The sequence below is a fragment of the Bufo gargarizans genome, chromosome 4 (genome assembly GCF_014858855.1).
Source record: "Bufo gargarizans isolate SCDJY-AF-19 chromosome 4, ASM1485885v1, whole genome shotgun sequence".
NCBI classification, from domain to species: domain Eukaryota; kingdom Metazoa; phylum Chordata; class Amphibia; order Anura; family Bufonidae; genus Bufo; species Bufo gargarizans.
The window spans coordinates 513,966,613-513,993,846 of NC_058083.1; the positions used below are offsets into that span (position 1 = coordinate 513,966,613).

General features: G+C 44.3%; 1 protein-coding gene across 2 annotated transcripts; it reads right to left on the reverse strand.

Annotated features, from left to right (window-relative positions):
- Nucleotides 1–27,228, reverse strand: LOC122934339 (gastrula zinc finger protein XlCGF57.1-like). Of its 2 annotated transcripts, none has more exons than XM_044289736.1 (7): nt 27,165–27,228; nt 22,210–22,359; nt 21,920–22,099; nt 21,714–21,792; nt 21,536–21,630; nt 20,437–20,515; nt 1–972 (listed from the first exon to the last, which is right to left on the reverse strand). In XM_044289736.1, the coding sequence occupies exons 2-7, from the start codon at nt 22,285–22,287 to the stop codon at nt 134–136; spliced, it is 1,350 nt and encodes a 449-aa protein (XP_044145671.1). In that variant the 5' UTR covers nt 22,288–22,359; nt 27,165–27,228; the 3' UTR covers nt 1–133. The 2 variants fall into 2 exon arrangements, with proteins under 2 accessions (XP_044145671.1, XP_044145672.1); XM_044289737.1 differs by lacking the exon at nt 27,165–27,228 and adding an exon at nt 27,012–27,139.
- Nucleotides 27,229–27,234: the final 6 nt, after the last annotated feature.

The following is a 27,234-nucleotide window of genomic DNA, read 5'->3' on the forward strand; positions in this document are numbered from 1 at the left end:
TAAAAAGTTATCACCACATAAAGTGACACGTCAGATTTGCAAAAAATGGCCTGGTCCTTAAGGGTTTAAAATATTTTTCCTGTGTGAATTGTCAGACTTGACTCAACTAACATTTCCCACATTCTGAAAATGGCTACAAGCCGGTGTGATTTTTCTGATGGTCAAGAAGATGCGATTTACGGTTAAAACCTTTCCCACAGTCTGAGCATGAATATATCTTCTCACCTGTATGAATTAGCTCATGTCTAACAAGATGCGATTTACGGTGAAAACATTTTCCACATTCAGAACATGAAAAGGACTTTTCCCCTGTGTGAATTTTCTCATGCATAACAAGATGCGATTTACGTTTAAAACACTTCCCACATTCTGAACATGAAAATGGCTTCTCCATTGTGTGCATTATCTCATGTTTAGCAAGATGTGCTTTATAGCTGAAACGTTTGTCACATTCTGAACATGAAAATGGCATCTCCCCTGTGTGAATTCTCTGATGTTTAACAAGATCTGATTTATGGTTAAAACATTTCCCACATTCTGAGCATGGAAATGGCTTCTCCCCTGTGTGAATTTTCTCATGCACAATAAGATCTGACATACGGTTAAAACGTTTTTCACATTTTGAGCATGAAAATGGCTTTGCCCCTGTGTGAATTCTCTCATGTATAAGAAGAACTGATTTGCGATTAAAACTTTTGTTACATTCTGAACATGAAAATGGCCTCTCACCTGTGTGAATTCTCTTATGTGTAACAAGAATAGATTTGCGGTTAAAACGTTTCCCACATTCTGAGCATGAAAAAGTCTTCTCCCCTGTTTGAGTTTTTTTAACACTTCTTCTAGGACTTTTATTTTTCTTTACGGTCTTTGATGAATCAGGAGATCTGCCTCCATCCAAAGGATCAGATGATGAGGACCCATCTGAGAGAATGACATGCTCTTCATATGCATCTTCTATGACACCACAATCATCTGTTTTAAAATATGAAGATATGAGTTGTTCCTCTGAGCTCTCAGAAAACTGAACTGCCAAGGACAAATCTGATTATTATTTTTATATACTATAACCTTAAAGAGGACCTTTCACCAGGATACATGTATTGAAATAGTTACATTACCTTACAGTGCGGCCCCCAGTGATTTCTTTCCTTTTTTTTTTTCAAAGGACCCCCCCCCCGCTTTAGTCAGCTGTGGTCCCTGTTTATTTCGGCGTCTCATATGCTAATGAGGTGATTCGGTTCAACTAGCTTCTCCCTGGCTGCGAGCGCATCCAACAAGAGCGCCCCGCTCTTAGCCAGGGAGAAGGAGCTCAAGTTCTCACGAGAACTTGAGCTTTTACACATCCCGAGCCGTGCGCCATCTTGGAGTCCCCGGCGGATGCTGCTGCTGCCTATGCCGCCGCGATGCTCTCCGCCAAGGACTCCAAGATGGCGCGCGGCTCGGGATGTGTAAAAGATCAAGTTCTCACGAGAACTTGAGCTCCTTCTCCCTGGCTAAGAGCGGGGCGAAGATAACCGCGCCCAGGACAAATTCAAGTCCTCGCCTAGTTGAACTGAATCGCCTCATTAGCATATGAGGCGCCAAGACAAACTGGGACAAAAAAAATAAAAAATAAGCAGAAAGACATCACTGGGGGCTGCACTGTAAGGTAATTAACCATTTCAATACATGTATCCTGGTGAAAGGTCCTCTTTAACACTATATTTATTAAAACAAGTTTATACAGACTTAAAAAGCATAGAGCAAAATTAAATTATTGATAACAGTAGACCAGTAGATGATGTTAGGTCACCAGGCTGTTCACTTGTATTTTCCACTCTTGTGCTGAAGCCAGCATCCTCATAGGTTCACATTTCAGGGTGTTCATCACTTCTCTTTTCTAGTGAAATACTTAGTGGAGAATCATGAAGGGATCTGCGAGTCAGTGCTACTAGGCAGGGCTGTGGAGTCGGTAGATAAATGCTCCGACGACTCAGTTTTTTGTACTTCCGACTCCGACTCCCCGACTCCGACTCCTCTGTATTTAATATGCGAATGTATTTTATACATTCCTTGAAAGAAAGAAAGAAGTTCTTCTAGCACAGAGAGGTAGTTGGGCAGAAGCTGCTGCCTTCTCCTTTGTGTGCTGATCTTCTGCTGAAGACAGGGCAGTGGGAGGATCCAAGAAGGGACATTTATTTTAAAACATGATTTCCCTAGAAGAATCCCATAGTCATGTTTTAAGTTTAAGATAACATTCTGAGTTTACACGTTTTATAGCCTTAGCTGAATGACAGCAGTTTTTCCAATGGTTTACAGCAGGGATGTCAAACTCGTGGCCCTCCAGCTGTTGCAAAACTACAACTCCCATCATGCCTGGGCATACTACAGCTATCAGGGAATGATGGGAGTTGTAGTTTTGCAACATCTGGAGGGCCATGAGTTTGACATCCATGGTTTACAGCTTCAGTCTTGAACTATTGACCCTCCATTCCCTTCACTTATACAAGTGTCTCTAGTCCTGCAAAACACATATTTACTTAATCCCTTATCAGTGAGAGGCTAGGTAAACCATGGGCGTTGTGTTCCCTGTAACATCAGAACACAACACAATGCAAAGTATATGTATTGCCACTCCTAATTGTGCATTGCGTACCATATAGTGAAGCATATGAAAAGCATGCTTCTTCACATCACTGAACGCGTTTGTTTTGCGGTTACGTGAGGCACTGCATGCATTGGCCTTTATTCTTACAGTAGAGAAGTCATTAATTATAACTGTTTATGAATTCGGACATTTAAACTTGCTTTTTTATTTTTTTATTCCAATTTAAATTTAGTAGGAGTCGGTTCATTTTTTGCCGACTCCGACTCCAGGTACCCAAAATTGACTCCGACTCCTCGACTCCACAGCCCTGCTACTAGGTGGTGTCCGTCTCACACACTGACTACATACACTGTAGTACAGAATACTCCAGAGGAGCAATGTGGTCATGTATAAAGAAACTTTTTGAAAGAAGTGTAACCAGTGCCATTTAAACTTTTAGTATTTTGGTGTTTTTTTTGTTTAACTTTTTATTTAATAACCATTTCTTCCCTTAGGACTAGAACCTGGATCTTTTCATCCCTTGTGCTATTCACCCTGATAGAGATCTATCAGGGTGAATAGGATCTCACACATCTCCCTGTGCTCTGTGCACACAGCAGCAGGGAGCTGAACATGGCAGCCAGGGCTCCAGTAGCGTCCTGGCTGCCATAGTAACGATCTGAGCCCCAGCAGTGTAATCTGCCACTGCCACCAATGGAGGGGATGGGACCCTGTGGCCACCATATAACAATGGGGGGGGGGGGGGGCGACGACGACTTGTGACCAGTGATAATGGGGGGGGGGGGGGGGGGATGAGGCTTTGGGAGGGCGCACTGCATCACCAATGAATGTAATTAAAGAGGACCTTTCGTGGGTCCAAAGAATATGAACTTATTAGTAGCAGGCTGCATAGAGCGGCGCCCAGGGATCTAAGTGCACTTACTATTAGTCCTGGGCGCCGCTCAGTTCACCCGCTGTGGCCCCCGGTAATTTCAACATTCAGAGCAAGGAGGAGGAGACGCCAGTGTCTGTCCTTCCCCCTGACAGCAGCGCTGTCCAATCACAGCGCAGAGAGAGGGAGAAAAAAACAACTCCCTCTCTCTGCGCTGTGATTGGTCAGCGCTGCTGTCAGGGGGAAGGACAGACACTGGCGTCTCCTCCTCCTTGCTCTGAATGGTGAAATTACCGGGGGCCACAGCGGGCGAACTGAGCGGCGCCCAGGACTAATAGTAAGTGCACTTAGATCCCTGGGCGCCGCTCTATGCAGCCTGCTACTAATAAGTTCATATTCTTTGTACCCATGAAAGGTCCTCTTTAACTCCTGTCGGCAGCGGTATCACAGACCCGGCACCCGGCCTCAATAACAGGGCATGCGATCTGTGGCACCTGAGGGGTTAATTACCGCAGATCGCATGCCCTGTTGAGGCCGGGTGCCGGGTCTGTGATACCGCTGCCTATACTTATGTTTTACATTCATTTGTAGCGCAGTGGCGACAGCTCCTCCCCTCCCCCTCCCTGCTATCTGCCCATTGGTGGTAGTGGCGGCCACGTCACAGTGGAGAGGGAAGGACTCCTTCCTTCGCCATTAACTGTGCTACTGAAGAGAACATAGGCTGCGCAGGATCGCGGCGGTACAGTCGCAAATGGCGACAAGACTAAAAAGTCTTGTCGCCATCTGCAAATTTTAAGGCGCATTGGCGACCGTTTTGGTCGCCATCTGGAGCCCTGTGGAGATTTTTTAGCCCCTAACGGGTATATTAGACGCTGTTTTGATAACAGCGTCTAATATACCTGCTACCTGGTCCTCTGGTGGTCCCTTTTGTTTGGATCGACCACCAGAGGACACAGGTAGCTGTGCAAAGTAGCACCAAACACAACTACACTACACTACACTACACCCCCCCTGTCACTTATTAACCCCTTATGAACCACTGATCACCCCATACAGACTCCCTGATCACCCCTCTGTCATTGATCACCCCCCTGTAAGGCTCCATTCAGACGTCCGTATGATTTTTACGGATCCACAAAACACATACGGACGTCTAAATGGTGCCTTACAGGGGGGTGATCAATGACAAGGGGGTGATCACGCATATAGACTTCCTGATCACTTCCCTGTCATTGATCACCCCCCTGTCATTGATCACCCCCCTGTCATTGATCACCCCCCTGTCATTGATCACCCCCCTGTCATTGATCACCCCCCTGTAAGGCTCCATTCAGACGTCCGTACGATTTTTACGGATCCATGGATCGGATCCGCAAAACACATACGGATGTCTGAATAGAGCCTTACAGGGGGTGATCAGGGAGTCTATATGGGTGATCACCCCCCTGTCATTGATCACCCCCTGTAAGGCTCCATTCAGACATTTTTTTGGCCCAAGTTAGCGGAAATATATATATATATTTTTTTTTGTTTGTTTTTTTCTTACAAAGGCCCCATGCACGCGGCCTGGATCCCTCCTGAGAGCAGGAGCGCACGGCGTCACTGGTTGCTATGACGCCGTGCGCTCCCTGCTGCTGGCACAGTACAGTAATACACTGGTATAGATCATACCAGTGTATTACTGTACTGTGCCGGCAGCGCACCGCGTCATAGCAACCAGTGACGCCGTGCGCTCCTGCTCTCAGGAGGGATCCAGGCCGCGGTTCCACGGCCGTGAACAACGGCCGTGTGCATGGGGCCAAAGTCTCATATTCCACTAACTTGTGTCAAAAAAAAAAATAATAATCTCACATGAACTCGCCATACCCCTCACGGAATCCAAATGCGTAAATTTTTTTAGACATTTATATTCCAGACTTCTTTTCACGCTTTAGGGCCCCTAAAATGCCAGGGCAGTATAAATACCCCACATGTGACCCCATTTCGGAAAGAAGACACCCCAAGGTATTCGCTGAGGGGCATATTGAGTCCATTTTTGTCCCAAGTTAGCGGAAAGGGAGACTTTGTGAGAAAAAAGAAAAAAAAAAAAAAAAAAATATATATATATATATATATATATATATATATATATATATATATATATATATATATATAAATAATAATATCAATTTCCGCTAACTTATGCAAAAAAAAAAAAAAAAAAAAAAAAATTCTATGAACTCGCCATGCCCCTCATTGAATACCTTGGGGCGTCTTCTTTCCAAAATGGGGTCACATGTGGGGTATTTATACTGCCCTGGCTTTTTAGGGGCCCTAAAGCGTGAGAAGAAGTCTGGGATCCAAATGGCTAAAAATGCCCTCCTAAAAGGAATTTGGGCCGCTTTGCGCATCTAGTCTGCAAAAAAGTGTCACACATGTGGTATCGCCGTACTCAGTAGAAGTTGGGGAATGTGTTTTGGGGTGTCATTTTACATATACCCATGCTGGGTGAGATAAATATCTTGGTCAAATGCCAACTTTGTATAAAAAAAAATTTTTGGAAAAGTTGTCTTTTGCCGAGATATTTCTCTCACCCAGCATGGGGATATGTAAAATGACACCCCAAAACACATTCCCCAACTTCTCCTGAGTACGGCGATACCAGATGTGTGACACTTTTTTGCTGCCAAGGTGGGCAAAGGGGCACACATTCCAAAGTGCACCTTTCGGATTTCACCGGTCATTTTTTACAGATTTTGATTGCAAACTTCTTCTCACACATTTGGGCCCCTAGAATGCCAGGGCAGTATAACTACCCCACAAGTGACCCCATTTTGGAAAGAAGACACCCCAAGGTATTTTGTGATGGGCATAGTGAGTTCATGGAAGTTTTTATTTTTTGTCACAAGTTAGTGAAATATGAGACTTTGTAAGAAAAAAAAAAAAAAAAAAAAAATCATAATTTTCCGCTAACTTGTGACAAAAAATAAAAAGTTCTATGAACTCACTACGCCCATCAGTGAATACCTTAGGGTGTCTACTTTCCGAAATGGGGTCATTTGTGGGGGGTTTCTACTGTCTGGGCATTGTAGAACCTCAGGAAACATGACAGGTGCTCAGAAAGTCAGAGCTGCTTCAAAAAGCGGAAATTCACATTTTTGTACCATAGTTTGTAAATGCTATAACTTTTACCCAAACATTTTTTTTATTTTATCAGACATGTAGAACAATAAATTTAGCGAAAAACTTATATATGGATGTCGGGTTTTTTTTGCAAAATTTTACAACTGAAAGTGAAAAATGTGTCATTTTGTGGAAAGGTTCAATATTCTAGGCTCAAAGTGTCACACTCTAGTCAGCTAATTACTCCATACCCCCTGAGCAAAGGGGACCTCAGAATTGTGACTTTGGGGTTTCATAAGCTGCAAGCCATAATCATCCAATTTATACCAAATAAAGGCTTAAAATATCTCGCTTTGCCTGTAATGAGTCTCATATGTTAGTTTCACCTTTTAAGTTGCATTACTGAAATAAATGAACTTTGCACGATATTCTAATTTTTTGAGTTTCACCTGTTTACATTGAACAGAGGTCTATGACAGATACCATACAGTGGCATTTAACTTTTTTTTACTGTATATTGTTGTATGGAATACTGATGTATAGAAGCAAGATGGAGACTAAACGCACACTATACGGTCCTCTGTCTGGCTAATAAAACCCTGTGGACACATTGACATCAGCAGTTGTCCCAGTGTACACATTAAACATAAATCATAATATGAACCCAGCCTCTATAATAAAAGGTTTACTCACACATACATCAAAACACATAGAATACATACTACAGAGGCATGACACACAATGGGGGTCATTTATTAAACAGAAATATGCCTAAATTAGAAGACTTGTCATTTACCTCTTTCTACACCTGGGTTAGGCATAGAAAATGGTCTAAATGTAAGGAAGTGGTCTTAAATTTAGAAGCAACAGTGGATCCGCTGAAGTTATAAAGAAGCCGGCGCCAGGCATACGGCCTATTGACACTGGCATCTCATACGCTGGTCTTAATAAACGTGCCCCATATACTGTATACATGCAGTATATACCTTTTACACATGCATACACATTACCACATTCATACACAAACCCACTGCATTCCCAAATACAGTATAATCTGTAATCAGTTAATATGGAGCAGTAATAAGTGGTGAAAGTGATGCCACGGTATGTTCTGTTTGGCGCTACAGATCACTTCTTACGATTCTATTATAAGATCAGCACCTGTTCCATATTTAACATGATGTTAATGTTTAACCGAGTTAGATGAAAAGGAGTTTTCGGAGACTTAAATACTGATGACCTATCCTCTGGATCGGTGGGGGTCCGACACCCAGGACCTCCGCCAATCAGCTATTCGAGAAGGCACCAGCGCTCACAGTAGCGCCGCAGCCTTCTTGCTGCTTTCCCTAGACCAGTCACGACACATTCATTGGTCACATGGCCTAGGCGCAGCTGAGCCCCAAAGAAGTGAATGGGCCTGAGCTGCAACAATACTAAGCACAGGTGCTACACAATGTATGGCGCTGTGCTTGGTGAGCACGGAGAAGGCCATGGCCCTCACAGAAGTACCACTGCATTTGCGAACAGCTGATCAGCAGGGGCCCCGGGTGCCAGACTCCTACGGATCAGATACCAATGACCTATCGAGAGGAGAGGTCATCAGTACTTCAATCTTGGAAAATCCTTTTGAAGGTGTGCTTTGGGAACTAGTTAAATGGCTGCAAGCAGTCAGTCCTAGGTTGTGAATAGGAGAGGCTGCAGGGCTGTCTGGGGGCAAGACCCCTTTACACCCTGCGTTTGGTTCCTGCCTGCATTCACTTTACATGTAATAACAATTCTGGACCCTCTAGTCTTATGGCTCTATGCCATTCCTTCATTATTCCTGCAAGGAGTTCTGAATGAATTGCTATAAGCTTTCAGTAAGGGTACAGAGGGGAGGTAACCAGTTTGGGGCGGGGTTTGGGGGTGCACCTGCAGAGACTCACTCTATCCAATCAGTGCTGCCATTTTCAGACTGTGCAGGTACACCCCGCAACTGGTTACCTCCCCTCTGTACCCTTACTGCAGACTGCTGGCAATTATTCATAACTTCTAGTAGAAATAAAGGGATGGCACAACCTAGAGCCATAAGAACAGATGTTCCAGAATTGTTGGGAACCTGTCACCATGTTTTTACATATTAAACTAAAAGGTACCTTAAATCTCGTCTACCATGAGAGTTTCCAGCGATCCATCCATAACCTTCTCTGGACCCCATATCCTAATATCGCCCCCTAAAGCTTTCCCGCTGCTATGCTCATTAGCATAATGAATTCCTTCTCCTCACACCATCAGTGCCTATTTCCCTCCCCCTAGACTTTGACAGCCAATATTCTGCATCTTTGCTCAAAATCACACCTGAAACCGCGCGCATGCGCAATTGCCCTTTCTGCCACAACGTGCTGAAATGTTCCCAACTATCCGGTCCCCCAGCGATAGTAGATAGCGGCACGTTAGTTCCTGCTTCACAGCGACGCAACCTCGTTTTCAAATTATAAGAATAATGCGCACTCGGCTGAGAGATGTAAGACATGACTCCTATGTGCATTTGCAAAGATGGCGGGAAGTAAAGAAAAGATTGTTAGTTAAATCGGCAGCAGATTTAATTCTAATTGTGATTTATTTGACTGGGGAAACACAATAAAGATTTAGAAAGGATAAGTTTAAGTTTAATAGCAAAATTGAAGAGGACAGGTTCCCTTTAACTGTTCACTGTATTAGGCTACTTTCACACTTGCGTTTTTGCTGGATCCGGCAAGGTTCATCAAAAATGCTTCCATTACCGATAATACAACCATCTGCATCCGTTTAGAACGGATCCAGTTGTATTATCTTTAACATAGCCAAGACGGATCCATCATGAACACCACTGAAAGTCAATGGAGGACGGATCAGTTTTCTATTGTGGTAGAGAAAACGGATCCTTCCTCATTGAGTCATGACGGATCTGTCTTGCTCCGCATCCCAGGACAGAAAGCATTTTGAAGCATTCCGTTCTGTTCAGTTACGTTTTGTCCCCACTGACGGAGGGATCTCAATACCAGAAAATATTAATGCTAGTGTGAAAGTAGCCTTACCAATTCTCCTTTACCATGTTGTTTCTGTGCATTGATGTCTTGCTGCCATCTGCTGGTCAGAATTTGCATGCTGCACGCCTCTGCTCTTGTTATTAAAGTTTTTCTGTTCGGGGCGTGGTTTTAGGCAGCCTTGGTCTATGTCACTTCCTGCAGCCATTTTCAGTGCTTCATAGCTGTGTGACGGGACATTCAAACACTTTGGGCTCAAGAAGGCATCCGTTTTTGACCAGCAGTTAGCCTCAGGAAAGACACCAACGGGACTGCATTAATACCACTACTACCAAAGCCATTACAGTACTGTATCGTCGCTGTACTTGGGTCAAATAAACCCACGTTGATTCAAATCACTGCATCTACGTTTGAGTCCATCTAACCTGAGCTTCTGCTGGTCCGGTCTGCTCCATTGCTTGGATACAAGGAAAGTCACACAGCTGCCATCAGTGGGGACAGAACACACGTTGGGGAGAAACTATGGCGATTATGAGCCAATATCTGGATGAATGACACATATTCCAACAGACACCCTCCAAAATCTTGTAGAAAGCCTTCCCAGAAGGGTGGAAGCTGGTTTAGCTGCAAAAGGAGGGGGGAGGGGGGGGGGGGGGGGAGGGGAGAACAACTCCTTATTAAAGCCTATAGACTTAAAAATGGGATGCCATAATAACTACTGTAGGTCTAATGAGTAGGTGCCCCAATACATTTAGTATATTTTTCGCTTCTCTCCACTTCATAAACTTCCCAGTGTAGCAGTTATTCATTGGGGAAAATACCATATTTTTCGCTTTATAAGACACACCTAGGTTTTTGAGGAGAATAATAAAAAAAAATAAAAAAATTAACCAAAAGGTTTGCTTTTGGTGGGTTTTGAACTAATGGTGGTCTGTGGATGACGCAAAGTTATGTGATTATAACTCCCCTCATCCTTAAGAATTGGTGTATTCTTAAGGATGAGGGATGTTATAGTCACATTAAATAATAACCACTATCCAGGTACTGTTCAGCAGTTGGCATGTAATAAGACTATAACCCTGCTCATCCATATAGTCATATTTAATATAAACACGTGCCAATTACAGAACAGTCCACGGACAGTGTTTATATTAAATATAACTATAACCCCCCTCATCCATAGGAATCCACCAATATACTGCAGTACATGGATGGATTCCTATGGATGAGGGGAGTTAAGTCATATTTGACACACACATTCACCCAGGGACTTTAGGTCAGACACAAAACAGGGCCACAAAAACCGCTCAGGCGAATGGCCAGGGTACAGCGCAGAGGAGAAGGCGATTCTCTCCTCACATGTCATCTGTCAGCCTCCCCCATGTAACATGGCGCTCACCTGCGGCTGATCCTTGGTAAAGGGGTGGGGGGTAAAACCTCCAGTTGAAGCCATCAGCGATGAGCACGGCTTGGAGCGGGGTCAGCTAATACTCTCCCCCTGCACAGCGTTTTCCTGTGTGTGAAGCTCCTGAGCTCCTTCAATAATTCAGGACATGAAAAGGAGGCGCAGGCTGGCGGCATCACTAAATGCTAACTGCTGCCACCAGCCCAACTGTTTAATCACGGAGCTCCTTCAATAGTGCGAGGGATGGCGGCAGAAGTTGGCCTTCACTGAACAGTTTAATTGCAGGCTTAGGAGCGGTTAGTGAGAGCTCCTGAGCTACTTCAATAGTAAATGGCCATCCTGCTTTGCGTCACCTTCGCTTTATAAGACACAAAGACTTTTGGGGGGGGGGGGGGGGGGGGGGGAAAGAGTGCATCTTATAAAGTGAAAAATACGGTAAGTATTTGATACACTAGCGATTTCGGACGTTTTCCCATCTACAAAGTATGGAGAGGTCTGTAATTTTTCTCGTATGTACACTTCAACTGTGAGAGACAGAATCTAAGAAAAAAAAAAATCCATAAAAAATGTATGTTTTAATTAATTAGTATTTTATTGCATTAAATAAATATTTGACACCGAAACTGAATATTTGGTCAGACGTTTCCAGTAGTTGACCACGTTTGCACACACTGCAGTAGGGATTTTGGCGCACTCCTCCATACAGATCATCTCCAGATATTTCAGGTTTCGGGCCTGTTGCTGGGCTACATTGACTTTCAGCTCCCTCCAAAGAATTTCCATTGGGTTCAGGTCTGGAGACAAGCTAGGCCACTCCAGGAAATTTTAAATGCTGCTTACTAAGCTACTCCTTAGTTGCCCTGGCTGTGTGTTTCAGGTCATTGCTATGCTGGAAGACCCAGCCACAACCCATCTTCAATATTGTGCAGTCGACCTGTCCCCTTTGCAGAAAAGCCCCACCGAAGTATGATATTTCTACCCATGCTTCACTGTTGGGACGGTGTTCTTGGGGTTGTACTCATCCTTCCTCCAAACACGGCAAGTGGAGTTGACATAAAAAGTTATATTTTTGTATCAACTGACCACATGATCTTCTCTCATGCCTCCTCTTGAACATACAGATGGTCATTCGCGAACTTCAAAGGGGCCTGGACATGTGCTGGTGTGAGCAGGGGGACCTAGAGTGCCCTGCAAGATTTTAATTCATGATGGCGTAGTGCGTTACTAATAGTAATCTTTGAGACTGTGGTCCCAGCTTTCTTCAGTTCATTGAACAGGCCCTCCAGTGTAGTTATGGCTGGATTCCTGAACTCTCAGAATCATCCTTACCCCATGAGGTGAGATCTTGCATGGAGCCCCAGACTGAGGAAGATTGACAGTCATCTTGTGTTTCTTCCATTTTCTAATAATTGCGCTAACAGTAGTTGCCTTCTCAGCAGGCTGCTTGCCTATTGTCCTGTAGCCCATCCCAGCATTGTGCAGGTCTACAATGTTGTCCCTGGTGTCCTTAGACAGCTGTTTGGTCTTGGCCATGGTGGAGAGGTTGGAGTGTGATCAATTGTGTAGACAGGTGTCTTTTATACAGGTAACAAGCTCAAACAGGTGCAATTAATACAGGTAATGAGCGCAGAGTAGGAGGGCAATAAAATGCATATTAAATCATACAATGTGATTTTCTCCATTTTTTTATTTTTTATTCTTTATTCTGTCTCACAGTTGAAGTGTACCTACAGTCATGTGAAAAAATTAGGACACCCTTTGAAAGCATGTGGTTTTTTGTAACATTTTTAATAAAAGGTTATTTCATCTCCGTTTCAACAATACAGAGAGATTAAAGTAATCCAACTAAACAAAGAAAACTGAAGAAAAGTCTTTTCAAGATCTTCTGTAAATGTCATTCTACAAAAATGCCTATTCTAACTGAGGAAAAAGATAGGACACCCTCACATGTATTCCCTCTTAAATTGGCTCAGATCTCACACAGGTATATCACACCAGGTGCACATAATTAGTAGATCGTTACTCTGCATGTTGAATGAGGCTTGCCCTATTTAAACCTCAGACATTTAGTTTGGTGTGCTCCTGACTGTTGAAGTGAGAGTGAGCACCATGGTGACAGCAAAAGAGCTGTCAGAGGACTTCAGAAAAAAGATTGTAGCAGCCTATGAGTCTGGGAAGGGATTTAAAAAGATCTCAAAAGATTTTGAAATCAGCCATTCCACTGTCCGGAAGATAGTCTACAAGTGGAGGGCTTTCAAAACAACTGCCAACATGCCCAGGACTGGTCGCCCCAGCAAGTTCACCCCAAGAGCAGACCGCAAGATGCTAAAAGAGGTCTCCAAAAACCCTAAAGTGTCATCTCGAGAACTACAGCAGGCTCTGGCTACTGTTGATGTAGAAGTACATGCCTCTACAATCAGAAAGAGACTGTACAAGTTTAACTTGCATGGGAGGTGTGCAAGGAGGAAACCTTTGCTTTCCAAGAGAAACATCGAGGCCAGACTGACATTTGCCAGAGATAAAGTTGACAAAGACCAGGACTTCTGGAATAATGTTCTTTGGACAGATGAGTCCAAAATTGAATTATTTGGACACAACAGCAGAGGACATGTTTGGCGTAAACCAAACACAGCATTCCAAGAAAAGAACCTCATACCAACTGTGAAGCATGGAGGTGGAAGTGTCATGGTTTGGGGCTGCTTTGCTGCAGCAGGACCTGGTCAGCTCACCATCATAGAATCCACGATGAATTCTACTGTGTATCAGAAGGTGCTTGAAGAACATGTGAGACCATCAGTTAGAAAATTAAAGCTGAAGCGGAACTGGACCATGCAACATGACAATGACCCAAAACATACTAGTAAATCAACCAAAGATTGGCTGAAAAAGAAGAAATGGAGAGTCCTGGAATGGCCAAGTCAAAGTCCAGATTTGAATCCCATTGAGATGCTGTGGGGTGACTTAAAAAGGGCTGTACGTGCAAGAAACCCCTCAAACATCTCACAGCTGAAGAAGTTCTGCATTGAGGAGTGGGGTAAAATTTCCTCAGACCGATGTCGAAGACTGGTAGATGGCTACAAGAACCGTCTCACTGCAGTTATTTCAGCCAAAGGAGGTAACACTCGCTATTAGGGGCAAGGGTGTCCTATCTTTTTCCTCAGTTAGAATAGGCATTTTTGTAGAATGACATTTACAGAAGATCTTGAAAAGACTTTTCTTCAGTTTTCTTTGTTTAGTCGGATTACTTTAATCTCTCTGTATTGTTGAAACGGAGATGAAATAACCTTTTATTAAAAATGTTACAAAAAACCACATGCTTTCAAAGGGTGTCCTAATTTTTTCACATGACTGTACGATAAAAATTACTTTCCCCACTGTACGATTATAAAAATTAATGAATCCAAATCATAATTGGTGTCCCATGAAGTGAGTAAAAGAAGCACTCACTCATACCTCCTGAGCTCAATGCACCCAGTTGATTGATCCAGCTGGCTTCATCTTATAGAATAATAAAATATCCAAATTCCCTTTTTCTGGGGTCTAGGTTAATCAACAAAAGTCTCCAGAAATTGAGAGCCTTGTGGACTTCTTGATGGTACTATCTAATGTGCCTTGCCAATTTTTTCCCCTGTATTTATTATGTTAATAAGTTGAAGTCTCTACGACATAGCTCTTGTATGGTCTCCCTAACATATCATTTCTCTCAGCTTCACATGGCCACACAGTTACTCTATATTCCTTTAATGTTGCAGTTAATAAACTGCCTGATCACAAAAGTCTTTTTATCCATTGCATTTATAAGCAGTTTTTTGATGCAAGATAAAATCAGAAGCATTAAATCTTCCACATCTATGAAAGTCAATAGGTTGTTCCAGCCACCATCTACTAATCGTTTTAGATAGAGGTTCATTCAATCGTGTACCAATAAATCTTTCAGGATAAATCCTTTCCTATAGTTATAATACTGTGCAAATGAATTGGACCAAGAAGGATAATAGAGGACGAGAATAACTGTACAAATTGGAATTTCAAAAGTTTTAGCACAGAATATTTATTAGTTGCTTCAACTTCTTAGGCATCAATTCAGTTGCATCAGCAGCCCATGTCCATTGCCATCCCGCTACTTCTATTAGGAACGTTATTCACTGAATTTCTATCACTCTCTACCTCTCCTTGCTCTCTGTTCAGTTGCATGGCTGCTTCTAATTGTTAATCAGCTTCTGTTATAAATGATGAACTGCCCGCACTCCTTGCCTGAGCTTAGGTTCCAAGTTGTCTAGTTAACCAGTGAAGATGTGCTATTTTATTTGACAGTCTGCCTATGCGCGCAACTTTTACCTGTTTAACGACTTCGATACTCTGCAGTGTGTCCTGACCTTGGATATGCACAAACTCTGCCTGCCTCCGGCAGCTCCAGTCTGCATCTGCCGCTTTCTACAAGTGGCCAAGGCTTCCTAAATCTTTGCATCATTCACTTTGGCCTACCCATTACCTATCGAGTTGCCCAAAATAGCCTTACCGGTTTCTCTCTTGTCCAGTAAAGCATTTACCTGGGCCACTCACCCCTGGGAGCGCAGTGACCCCCTGAACAGCAACCTACAGGAATTCCTGGCTACCTTCTGCAAGGTCTTTAAGAAAACTGGTCGTACCACTTCCAACAGCCTCTTCACTTCCGCACCTCTGACCCCAGAAACAGGCAGTATGCCATACAATTCCGTACCGTAACCTTAGAATTATGTTGGAACAATGAGGCTTTGTTGGCAACGTTCTGGGAGGGTCTCGGACTTGTATGTCATGATGTCCCATCGACCTTGGAAGACTTGATTACCATTCAAATTTATCTCCATTTCAGAGAGCACTTCAAGACATTGGCACGGGAAAGGAGAAATCCTAAATTGACACCTACTTTACAGAACCCCATGCTTATGACTCCTGCATCTCAAGCCTGGGAGCCAATGCAGTTAGATAGGACTGGATAATCTGTGGAGGAGAGACAAGTACACAGAGGATTTGCGCACATATTGTGATGCCAAAAGACACTTAGTGTGTAACTGTTGCCTCAAGGCAGGAAACTCCAGGGCTTAGGGTCGAATGGAGAGATGACCCTGGGTTAACAAGATCTCACCAAAGTTAAATCTTTCTGTATCTTATGTGTTACGATGAAACTCTTTACTGTGCAGGCCTTACTAGACTCGGCAGCGAAATCCCTGCATTAGGCCTCAGTGATTCGGCATTGCATAACCACAGTGTGCCTGGAGAAATCTTTGGTGGTGACATCTTTCAATGGGATGGCACTCCCAGAATCCACACAGTACCTCATCGTGCCCATAGAGCTTCAACTGGGAATACTTCACAGAGAAGATAACACTATGTTCTGCCTGTATCTACCAGTCCTCTTTTGCTTGGAGTGCTATTGAGTTTGGTGTAAATTCTACATTGGGATCCTGTGTCACCATCGCTTTTTGGCTTATGTAAAGCCTGCCCATGCTCCTTAAGACCCTTAGAGTCTTGAAGGCCTACTTCCAGCAAACCTCAGCTACACAGATCTATTCAACATGAAAGCGACCCTGCCATTACCTTGTTCTTATGACTGTCCCATCGACCTTGCGCCAGGAACTACTCCACCATATGGCCACATCTATCTGTTGTCTTTACCTAGACTCAAACCAACATATGTAAAAGAAAACCTGTAAAGGGGTTTTGGAAATACTCCTCACCCAGCAGGTGCATGTTCCTTCTTTGTCAAGAAGGACGAGTCTCTTTGACCATGTACATCCTCTGCTGCTGATCCCTAAACCCTTTGATCAGCTCAGTGGAGCCAGAATTTTCACTAAACTAAATCTCTTTTGATCTTCTAATTTGTTCCAGACTCAAGAAGGTGTTGAATGGTAGACAACTTTTAACACATGAGATAGTGTTAGTTCGCTTCAATTGCATTCTGCATTTTCGTCCACCTCACAATTCCTATTGAACTCTTGATGCTAAGGATCAGGTGGAGGACCCCCAAGCACATCATAGATCCTGCCTGCATGATCCCAGTTGATCCTGTACAGATTAAAGAAAATCGCCTAACTAAACTTTTGCCCCTTTGGCAAAGAGAAAAAAAACAAACAAAAAAAAACAAAAAAAAAAAAAAACAACAGGTCCTACTGTGGGTACATCGTTGCAAAGTTGCTAGTCATCCCGGTTTTCGTTAGACTATTACTTTGATTTCTCAACATTACTGTTAGCCTACTGTTTCTAAAGATGTTGAGACTTTGTTCCTATCTTCGATACCTGTGCCCAGGACAGGTATCAGAAAAAAAAACAAAAAACTGCAGGACTCCTTCCACTGCCAGAGGTTCCGTGGCAGCATATCTCCATGGATTTTATCATCAACCTGCCTTCTTCCCCTGGCCACATGCTAATCTCGGTGGTGGTTAATCTATTCTCGAAAATGGCTGACTTTGTGCCTCTTACTTGGTCTCACAATAGGAGTACAGTTCACCTCTAAGTTTTGGAGAGCCATCTGCAAGCTAATTGAAATCAAACTGGACTTTTCCTCAGCCTATTATCCACGGTCCAATCTTCAGGTGGAGAATGTCAATCAGATCCTGGCCAACTATCTGCAAAACTTTATGTCTGCACATCATGATAATTGAGGTGGCCTACTTTGCTCTCTTTGGTAAGTGGATTTTTATTTATTTTTTTTATAATCACCATTCTAGTGAGTCTTCCGGTAATACTCCTTTTTTTTCATAGTTTATGGCTGTGAATTAAGGGTTACTCTTTTGTTACCCGTCTCCTCTGGAGTTCCAGCAGTTGGTCAGCAACTTCACCTAGATCTGGTAAGAACCAAAAACATCCCTACTAACAGGCCTCTACTCACCTAAGGAGGTTTGCTGATCACAGGACTCCACCTCGATTTCTGCTTCCCTCAAGAAACATCAGCATTAAGTTGGCACCTCACTTCATTGGTCCTTTTGAGGTGTTGAAACAATTGAACCAGGTTTTTTAGAAGTTATGCCTTCCTGCCTTGTTACGTATTCCTAACCTTGCACGTTTCACTCCTAAAACCAGTTATTTTCAATCAGTATTCCAGAAGGTCTGCTCCTGCTTCCCGTGTCAGTACAGAAAGGGTGTACGAATTTAAGAGTATTATGAATGTTAGAGGTAAAACTTTGATAGACTGGAAAGGTTTTTGTGTGGAGGAGAGGTCTTGGGAACATTGATACTTCTGCTCCATTGAAAAAATTCCTGCAACTGCCTGGACCAAAGAGAGCACAAGGTGGGGGTTACTTGCCTGCCGCCATCCCCATGCACCTCAGGCGCACACAATCAACCAGCTCTTAAAGGACCAGCATGCGCACACTAATTCACACCAGCCAATGGTTGGACACCTTTGTGTACTCCTCTAAAGAAAGGGTGCGTAAGCAATAGGTTATCTACCTTGATAGTTCCTGCAAAGGTGTGCTGTATTTGTCTACGTGTGTACAGAGTTCTGCCATTTCCCAGATATTGACACTAATTACATGTGCCTCACTTTGGACTGTTTAACGGGTTCACACTCTGCCTCCCCTGATCTCAGACAGATCCCTCAGTTTTGAACACCAGTGGATCAGCCATCAGGCAAACAAAGACTACTCCAAGTAGTTCCCATGCAGCAAATTCCAGATACCTGTATAGGAGTTATTGGGTGAAGAGAATCTTCAAGATAATGTCGAACTAATCTATGTTCTAGCACGTCAAAGGGAGTTTCGTCATAAAATGTAAAAATCAAATTTTCCCAACTCTTAAGAGTACATTCTTAATGTTTCTTTGCAAAAAACATGCGCTTCTTGGTACTTGACAAGATGTCACGGACATTGACCCCAAGGAATGTCCTTCCGCTTGTTTTTTGAGCATTGATGACGCTTATTCTTCCCATTAGAGCATTCGTACATGGAGTGTTCCAGTTTCTTCCACGGCATCCTTTCCTGAAATTTTCTGTTGGACTCAGTGACTCATCCAGTTTCACATTCTTGAAACACTCAATTCCTCCACAACAACCAATCTGTGTTTTTGTTGACAGTAATTATTTTGGAGCGCTTTCAGAGTGATATCCATCTCTACACCAGAAGGTAAAAAGCTTGGAAAATACAATGGCCATCTCAAGGAGAACCAATGACATTCATTTTCATGTCCCAATTAATTTGCACATGACTATTTGTTGGACATCTTCTGATAATATAGCGCATTTTTTTTATATATTCTGTGAAATCATATATACCAATTTATAAGTTATCCATAATCCATTTGTGTGCCTTGTGTAGGGATCCTCAAGAACAATATTATAACAATAATAAAGGTCACACTTTGATATACACTGAGACAGTTAGGGCTGTTTAACACGAGCGGATGCCGTGCGTGACATCTGCTGCATGAATGACAGCCAAGACCCGATAAGGACAGCAGAAGCACGGAGCATTAACATGATTGATAATGCTCTGTGATCTCTTTACGACGAAATCACAGTGACAACTTTATCTCACTGTGATTTCATAGTAAAGAGATCACAGAGAGGCACGGAGCATTATCAATCATGTTAATGCTCCGTGCCTCTGCTGTCCGCATCGGGTCTTGGCTGTCATTCACGCAGCGGATGTCACGCACGGCATCCGCTCGTGTGAAACAGCCCTTATAAAACATTTTCATTGAAATAATCAAATTTAAGTTTTCATGCAAATCCAACAGTTAGGGCTCACGCACATGACTGTGGTTTGGGTCCGCATCCGATCTGCATTTTTCAATGGGGCCGCAAAAGATGCGAAAAAGCACATGGAGTGCTGTCTATTCCGTGCAATCCACAAAATTATAGAACAAGTACTATTCTTGTCCGCATTACAGACAAGGGTAGGACTGTTCTGTTAGGGGCCGGCAATTCCATTCCACAAAATGCAGAATGCACATAGCCGGTTATCCATGTTTTGCGGATCCAAGTGCAGGGTGGGGGATAAGGTTGAAGTCTTAGCAGGAAGGGGTGAGCAGAATGGCCGGCAAGCTGTCACTGACCACTAGGGATTTGTCCTCCTATAATTACTTCTTTAGGGCAGAACATTGTGAAATCTTTATGGTCAGACAGGCAGCTGCTACTGGTAATTGGTGGCTCTTTTTATTTCGGCTTTACCATAAGGTTTTTCCTTTTCCCCAAAAATTCTGAAGTGTCAGTAAAGCCTCTAAGTACTACGGAAAGAGGGTTCCGCAAAAAACAGAACGGTCGTGTGCATGCGGCATTAGAAGAATGGGTGATAACCCCAACCTTCTGATCAATACTGTGGGACACCTGGTATCGGTAACAATTGTGTGCTAATAAAGGAAAACCTGTCAGCAAGTACAATATGTGACCCTCAAACTGCCACCACTACCTGACTATACAGGAGTCATCAGTAGCCAGTGAAGGAGCAGAATCTGTGAGTCTTCTCTGCTTTATGTAGTGGTTACTACTCACCTGGGTGGTTATCTGTGGCAAAGTCCATATCTGCCTCTTCAACCTTAATAATTTTCAGATCTTTAATTGGACCGAAAAACTGTGAAACAAATATTGTAAGAGTCATGTGGAATGTTTTATGTAACCGGAAAATATTATTATGATAACCAGTGATGAAATGACAGCAGTCATCTGTTATGGCGGAAGTCTGTGCCTTCAGCTCATCTCCTTCCTGCTGGTGGCCATGCCTGCTGTCTGGCTCCCCTACTCCATAACTTCAGGACACAAATGGGCTGGTCCCACCGGCATCCCTCTCTTCCTGCCCATTTGTCCCGGCTGCTGGAATAATGCTGTCCCCCCACACAAGCTGAAGCCTGCACCCTGCTGACATTAGCACTTACTGGCCGAAGGTCATGCACACACTCTTTCTGGCTCTTAAAGGCCATCAAGAGCACCCTAATTTCTCCCAGCCATTGACAGACACGAGCAATAGGTTCTAGTACACAAGTTTCAAGTAAGGGTGTGACATTGCCTTACTTGCCTGTTCTGTGTACAGACTTCAGCTTGACTTCTGGATCTGACCTTCTTGGCTGACCTGACTCTTACCTGATCTCTGTTCTGACCCCAAGTTGCCTGCCAGGACATTGAACCATTTATATGACTGCATGTACTTCTGACTTTGACCTGTCCCTGCCTTTGGTGCTCCACAACGGTGTCTCCTGACCCCCGTGGGTCAGCAGTCAGTTGTACAGAGACTACTTCAAGAGGTACCAGCCTGGTGGTTCCCCTGCATCAGCATCCACATAACTGAAGAGGGGATAAATCTGTTCAAAATACAGTGTGGATCCACATCTGCTACTAATATCTGCAGGTATCCTGTATAAATCCAGCCTGTTGGTTCCTTATCCCAGCCAGCAGTCTCTACAGCAAGATAACTTTGAGAAGATCCAGATGACATGTAAGGTCTATAGTTAGCTGTAATCCTGCCATCTCCTTTCCTTTCTCATTATACAGGGATAACGCATATAATACTATTGAAGAAAACAAGATTGAACACAAGATCTTCCCGGCCCTTCTACAGATCATAGGGAACCTTTCATGAGACCTTATCTCCATTTACCTGATCATCCTGTGGAACATTGTGATGTTCTTTTGAATCATCCTGTGGAAGAGGAGGACTGGGACATCTCTCTGGCGTTGTTGTCTCTTCTTTAACTGTAGGAAAAGCATACAGTGACTGAATTCATTCCTTACATATAAATAATGAGAAGTTGTGTGTATTTAGTCAGGTTTATTACTTATAGACTTGAGGGGCTGGTGATCCTCCTTCTTGACGTCCTGGTACACATCTTTGTTTTCTTCTAAATACTTCCACTCCTGCATGGAGAAATAGATAGCGACATCCTGACACCTTATACGAACCTGACAACACAATTATACTGTCATCACCCAGATAGCTTTATAGCACTACTGTATATTGCCCCAGCATTCCCAGCAATGTCACCTCTCCAGTCAGCAGCTCAATGATCTTGTTGGTGAGTTCTAGGATCTTCTCTCTATGAACTTTCTCATGTATCGGGATGTGAGGTGTTGGCCAGGAAATTGGGCTTCGGTTTCTTCCCCGTCCTTCAGCTACAGGGTCCTGACAATGCTCACTAGAAGTCTTCTTCATTACTGTGTATTCCTAGTTTTGGAGAGACACAGTAATAAATATAAAATGTCCCTCACCTCTCCAGTCATGTCTATCTGTTAGTAACAGAGAAGATGATGTAATGTGACATCAGAATCGCTCACCTCTCCAGTAATCTGGAAGAGGATCTCCAGGGTGAGATTTATTATACTCTCTGCCATCTTGTCACTTTTTCTATCCATCCTTGATGGGTCAGTCAGGAGAGTGATCTTATATAGGAGATATCCACAGAGCAGATCCTAGATTGTAGGAACCTGAATGGAAAGAAGATGAGCCGATATAAAAATCATAGAAAATCCCATGTAAAATACAATGACTGGAGACAAGAAGAGGAAACGCTGGAGAAGATAAATTGTATCAAGGCAGTTCCTCCATGTTTCAGGCCAAAAGCATGTCACACCTTCATATCACCACTATAGACAACTACAGGTCACAGCGGTAATACCAGTATAAAGCCACATTCACACATCCATGCTCAAGTCCATGAAAAGATGGCCGGTGATGCCTCTGACGTGGAACAATGACCCGTGAATGAGGCTTAAAGCTGTAATCTGGTAGATCACTTCATAAATGTAGAGCTCAGACTGCCCTCGTCCTATCAGTTGGAATCACAAGAATTAAACCCAAATACTGATGGTCTTTGAGCTATTAAAATTACCCTCAACAACTAGTATTTTTAAAGTTCTTGTGCCCGACCAGGTTCTGGACGTAAGAACTTTAAAAATAACATTCTTGTTCAAATCAGTGAAATGTGTCTGTCAGCCCGCTTTGATGCCACTTCTTGTGCCCATAACCTGTTCGGGCCAGGCTGAACTCAGCGGGGCATCACCCCCTGTCTGCTGGCCGTGTGAGATCAGCAGCCCAAAGTCATTTAACCCTTTAAATCACACTCATGCCCACTTTGCTGCCCTGATTTCCCCTCAGGACCGCTCAGTGCTATTTAAGTTACAACCAGGATTTTTTAAGTTACTTAAAGGGGTTGTCCCACTTCATAAAATAGGTTTTATCTAATCTATTTACCCCCACACAACATATCTTCCTATCCATGTTATTATCCAAAAGCTACCTTTCATTCAAAAAATCATGTAAAGCGATTCCTTTGTTGTTTTCTGTATCCCATGGATACGGCCTCTTTCGTCCGGCCGCATCGCTGTGCCGCGCCTGCGCACAACGGCTGAACAAGTACTCGGGCCGCCTCTCCATTCCTACAAGTACGCGCACGCCCGCGCATGCGCAAATACAGCAGGCGGGTGCCGGAATCAAATAGCCGGCACCCGACCTCTATGACAGGGAGCGGGACCTTAGGGGTTAACTGCCGCTGATCGCAGCCCCCTATCATAGAGGTCGGGTGCCGGCTATTTCACTCCGGCACCCACCTCCTGCATTTGTATTAACATTGGTGGCGCAGTGCGCCCCCCCCCCCCCCAGTATAATATACATTCAGTGCGGCCACCCCCCCCCCCCCCCAGTATAATATACATTCAGTGCGGCCACCCCCCCCCCCCCCAGTATAATATACATTCAGTGCGGCCACCCCCCCCAGTATAATATACATTCAGTGCGGCCACCCCCCCCCCAGTATAATATACATTCAGTGCGGACCCCCCCAGTATAATATACATTGGTGGCGCAGTGGGAAGTGCCAATGAGGGTTAAAAAAATAAATAAAAAATTAACTCACCTCCTCCAATTGTTCGCGCAGCTGCCGGTCTCCTGTTCTATCTTTAGGACCTGTGAAAGGACCTTTGGTGACGTCACTGAGCTAATCACATGGTCCATTACCATGGTGATGGATCATATGATGTACCATGTGATGACCACAGTGATGTCACCAAAGGTCCTTTCACAGGTCCTAAAGATAGAACAGGAGACCGGCAGCTGCGCGAACAATTGGAGGAGGTGAGTTAATTTTTTATTTATTTTTTTAACCCTCATTGGCACTTCCCACTGCGCCACCAATGTATATTATACTGGGGGGGTCCGCACTGAATGTATATTATACTGGGGGGGGGGTGGCCGCACTGAATGTATATTATACTGGGGGGGGGTGGCCGCACTGAATGTATATTATACTGGGGGGGGGGGTGGCCGCACTGAATGTATATTATACTGGGGGGGGGGTGGCCGCACTGAATGTATATTATACTGGGGGGGGGGTGGCCGCACTGAATGTATATTATACTGGGGGGGGGGCGGCCGCACTGAATGTATATTATACTGGGGGGGGGGGGGCGCACTAAATGTATATTATACTGGGGGGGGCCGCACTCAATGTTTATTATACTGGGGGGGGGGCGGGACCTCACATACGGCTCCATGTGGATGACCTCATACACATGAACGAGCACGCAGGGTGAGTCATGAGGAGGCGTGGCCTTCACTCAACTGCCTGAGAACCAGGAAGTTATCAGGACATCTACTGCTGATAAGATTAAAAAAGCAAAGTGGGACAACCCCTTTAAGTCTCCGGTATTATCAAGTTTGGGGGGGGCTGGGAATGCCACTGGGAGGTCACTAATAACAAAAAAAGTGCTAACATTGTAAGGGCCACAAAAGTTTGGGGTCTGATCCAGGGGTCTCTATGAATTTGTGGTCTAATCAGAAGTTTGTATTAATTAAAAGATCTGTCAAGACGTCTGTGTTAATTTTGAGGTCCATCAATTTCTAGTACTGTATCCGTGTCCTTTGGGTCATTTATTTTGGCAGTACAGTAATTGGGGGGCAGAAGGTAGAACTGTCAGTACAGTAATGTGGGCATACAGGGCAGCAGAGGGTATAGTATCGGTAGAATCTACAAGATGGGCATGTTAAAGGGGCAGGTGGATTGGGGAGGGGGGGCAGAAGCAAAGAGTGAAGACAGGTGTAACCTCATCTTCAGGGCCCTAATGTAAAATCTATAACACCCCCCCCCCCCTCCCCCCGATTAAAGCGAGTAATTCGATACAATAAAAAAAATCCTCAATGCAATATTTTTTACATCGAAGATTTGTTTGTGTCATGTGACCACGGAGCGGAGTGCTTGCTATTACTCCCGCACCAAGGCCTCCCGCTACTCTTGGAATACTCACCTTTCCAGCAGGGGGCCTCCGGACACTTCTCAGCACGTCCATGGTCCCGCGCTGCACTGGCCTTCTGACATACGCACGCCGTGACCTGATGCGCTGTGTGACGTCAGGCGCAGAGCAGCTCAGAACGATGGAGTGTCGGCAGCGCTCCTGCTGGAAAGTTAAGTTGGTGAAACTGAGAGGGTGGGGGCATGACTAAGGCCAGGCGCCCAGCGTCATAGCAACCAATGACGCTGTGCAATCGGGGTGGGAGAGAAAAATAACTGAAATAAAGTGGCCATGGGAGGAAATGCTCAAAAACCCCAAACACTGTGGCGTGTTTATAAATTCCTCAGCATGTGATCCGTTGCTAATGGCAATCCCCAGGAAAAATTCATACAATGGAGGATGTCGGCAGCGGACCACATGTACCACAAGAGCATCCTACACAAGATGGAATAATGTGTGGATGAAAATATAAAAATACATAAATCACTGCAAAAGGTGCACCATAATGACAATACTGGCTAATCCCTCAAGATGATGTTAAAAACTGACACTTTAGCCACTGTATTCCAGTCAGGAACACATTGGAGCCCTTTGCACCACCGTCAAGGTATCTCAGTGTGGCATGGGTCCTACCACTAAACTACCTATGGTGTGTGAACACGGTCTGAAAGGTGCCAAGATACAGCTCACAGCCAAGCTCCCACATACCTCAGTTGCATATCATTGTGTTGCACCTTTTGCAGTGATTTATGCACTTGGTGGGAAAAAGCTGATGCCACTGGGGTCTTATTTGTTTTTATAAAGTAAAACAGTCTATTAATTCATTTTTTCTTTTTAGATTACTGCAGCCCTACCCTGGTGTCTTCTTATATAGCAGAAGGGGCTGCACATCCCTGACCTGAAGTCGTCTGTGCATGGTGGTCTGGACCAGGGATGACTAACCTGCAACATTCCCAGGCGGCCTACACCTATCAGGGCATGTTGGGAGTTGTAGTTTTGCAAGAGTTGAAGGGCCGCATCCCCGGTCTGGACCAAATGGAGAAGAGGAGAAAAGTGAAATCTGTGGAGACGCCACGTGGATTTACACCGGGTGTACTGTGACTGCGTCTTCTAAAAGGTCTTTAAATCCCATTATTAGAAAGCAGGGCCGGTGTGAATAGATTTGGAGAGAGGAGGGGGAGGCCCAATCTGTCTGCTCTGCCGAGGACACCAAAGTACCTTGTCCCGGCCCTGCTCAGTACAGCCTAGGCCGGGCTCACGTCACCACTTAGTTTTCTGATCTGTCAGAACGGATCCTGTATTTTGAGCATCGGTTATGCTCATCTTGCATCCCTTTTAGCCGTTTTTGTAAGAGATCCTTTTTCCCCCCCAGTCTAAAATAACGGATCTCAGACAGAAACAGCTAAAACGGATGCAAAATGTGCGTAACGGATGCTCAAAATACAGGCTCCGTTATTTAAAATTTCCTGTTCAGACGGATCAAAAGAATGAAAAATGAAATGATGTGAACCCGGCATTAGCGGACAAGGGGGCCCCAGGGAGCGGTGAATACGCGCTTTACCTTCACCGCTCCCGGGACCTCTGACGCAGGAGCCGGCGCTGCCCATGTCCTCAACCTACACAGTGCTGCAAACCGTCCTGTCCCCAACCAAAACATGGTCACCGTACAGCAATAATACCGCCATACAGCACATAGATGACGGCTGCGGTATAAAAGTCACTGTACAGCATAGAGGTAATACTCCAGGAGGTCTGTGCTCGGAGGACCCCTTTATCCGCCTCCTGATGTGAATAATGACCAGGCAGTACCTCTAGAGCAGAGAGCTGGTAGTGAAGGGGTTAATGACACTTACCTGCACCTCCAAACACAATGTATGGGCTTCTATGACCAAATGTTCTCCACCAAATCCTCCCTGACTGTAAACCTGTCCCTAATCCTGACCCCAACAGGAGACCGCACAGAACATGGAGAGGACGCCCCGCAGCCCAGCACACAGGACACTTACCTAAAGAGCTATTTTTCACCGCCTATTTCACGTTCTTCCCGCGTCACGTGACCTTATACCTCCCAGAAGC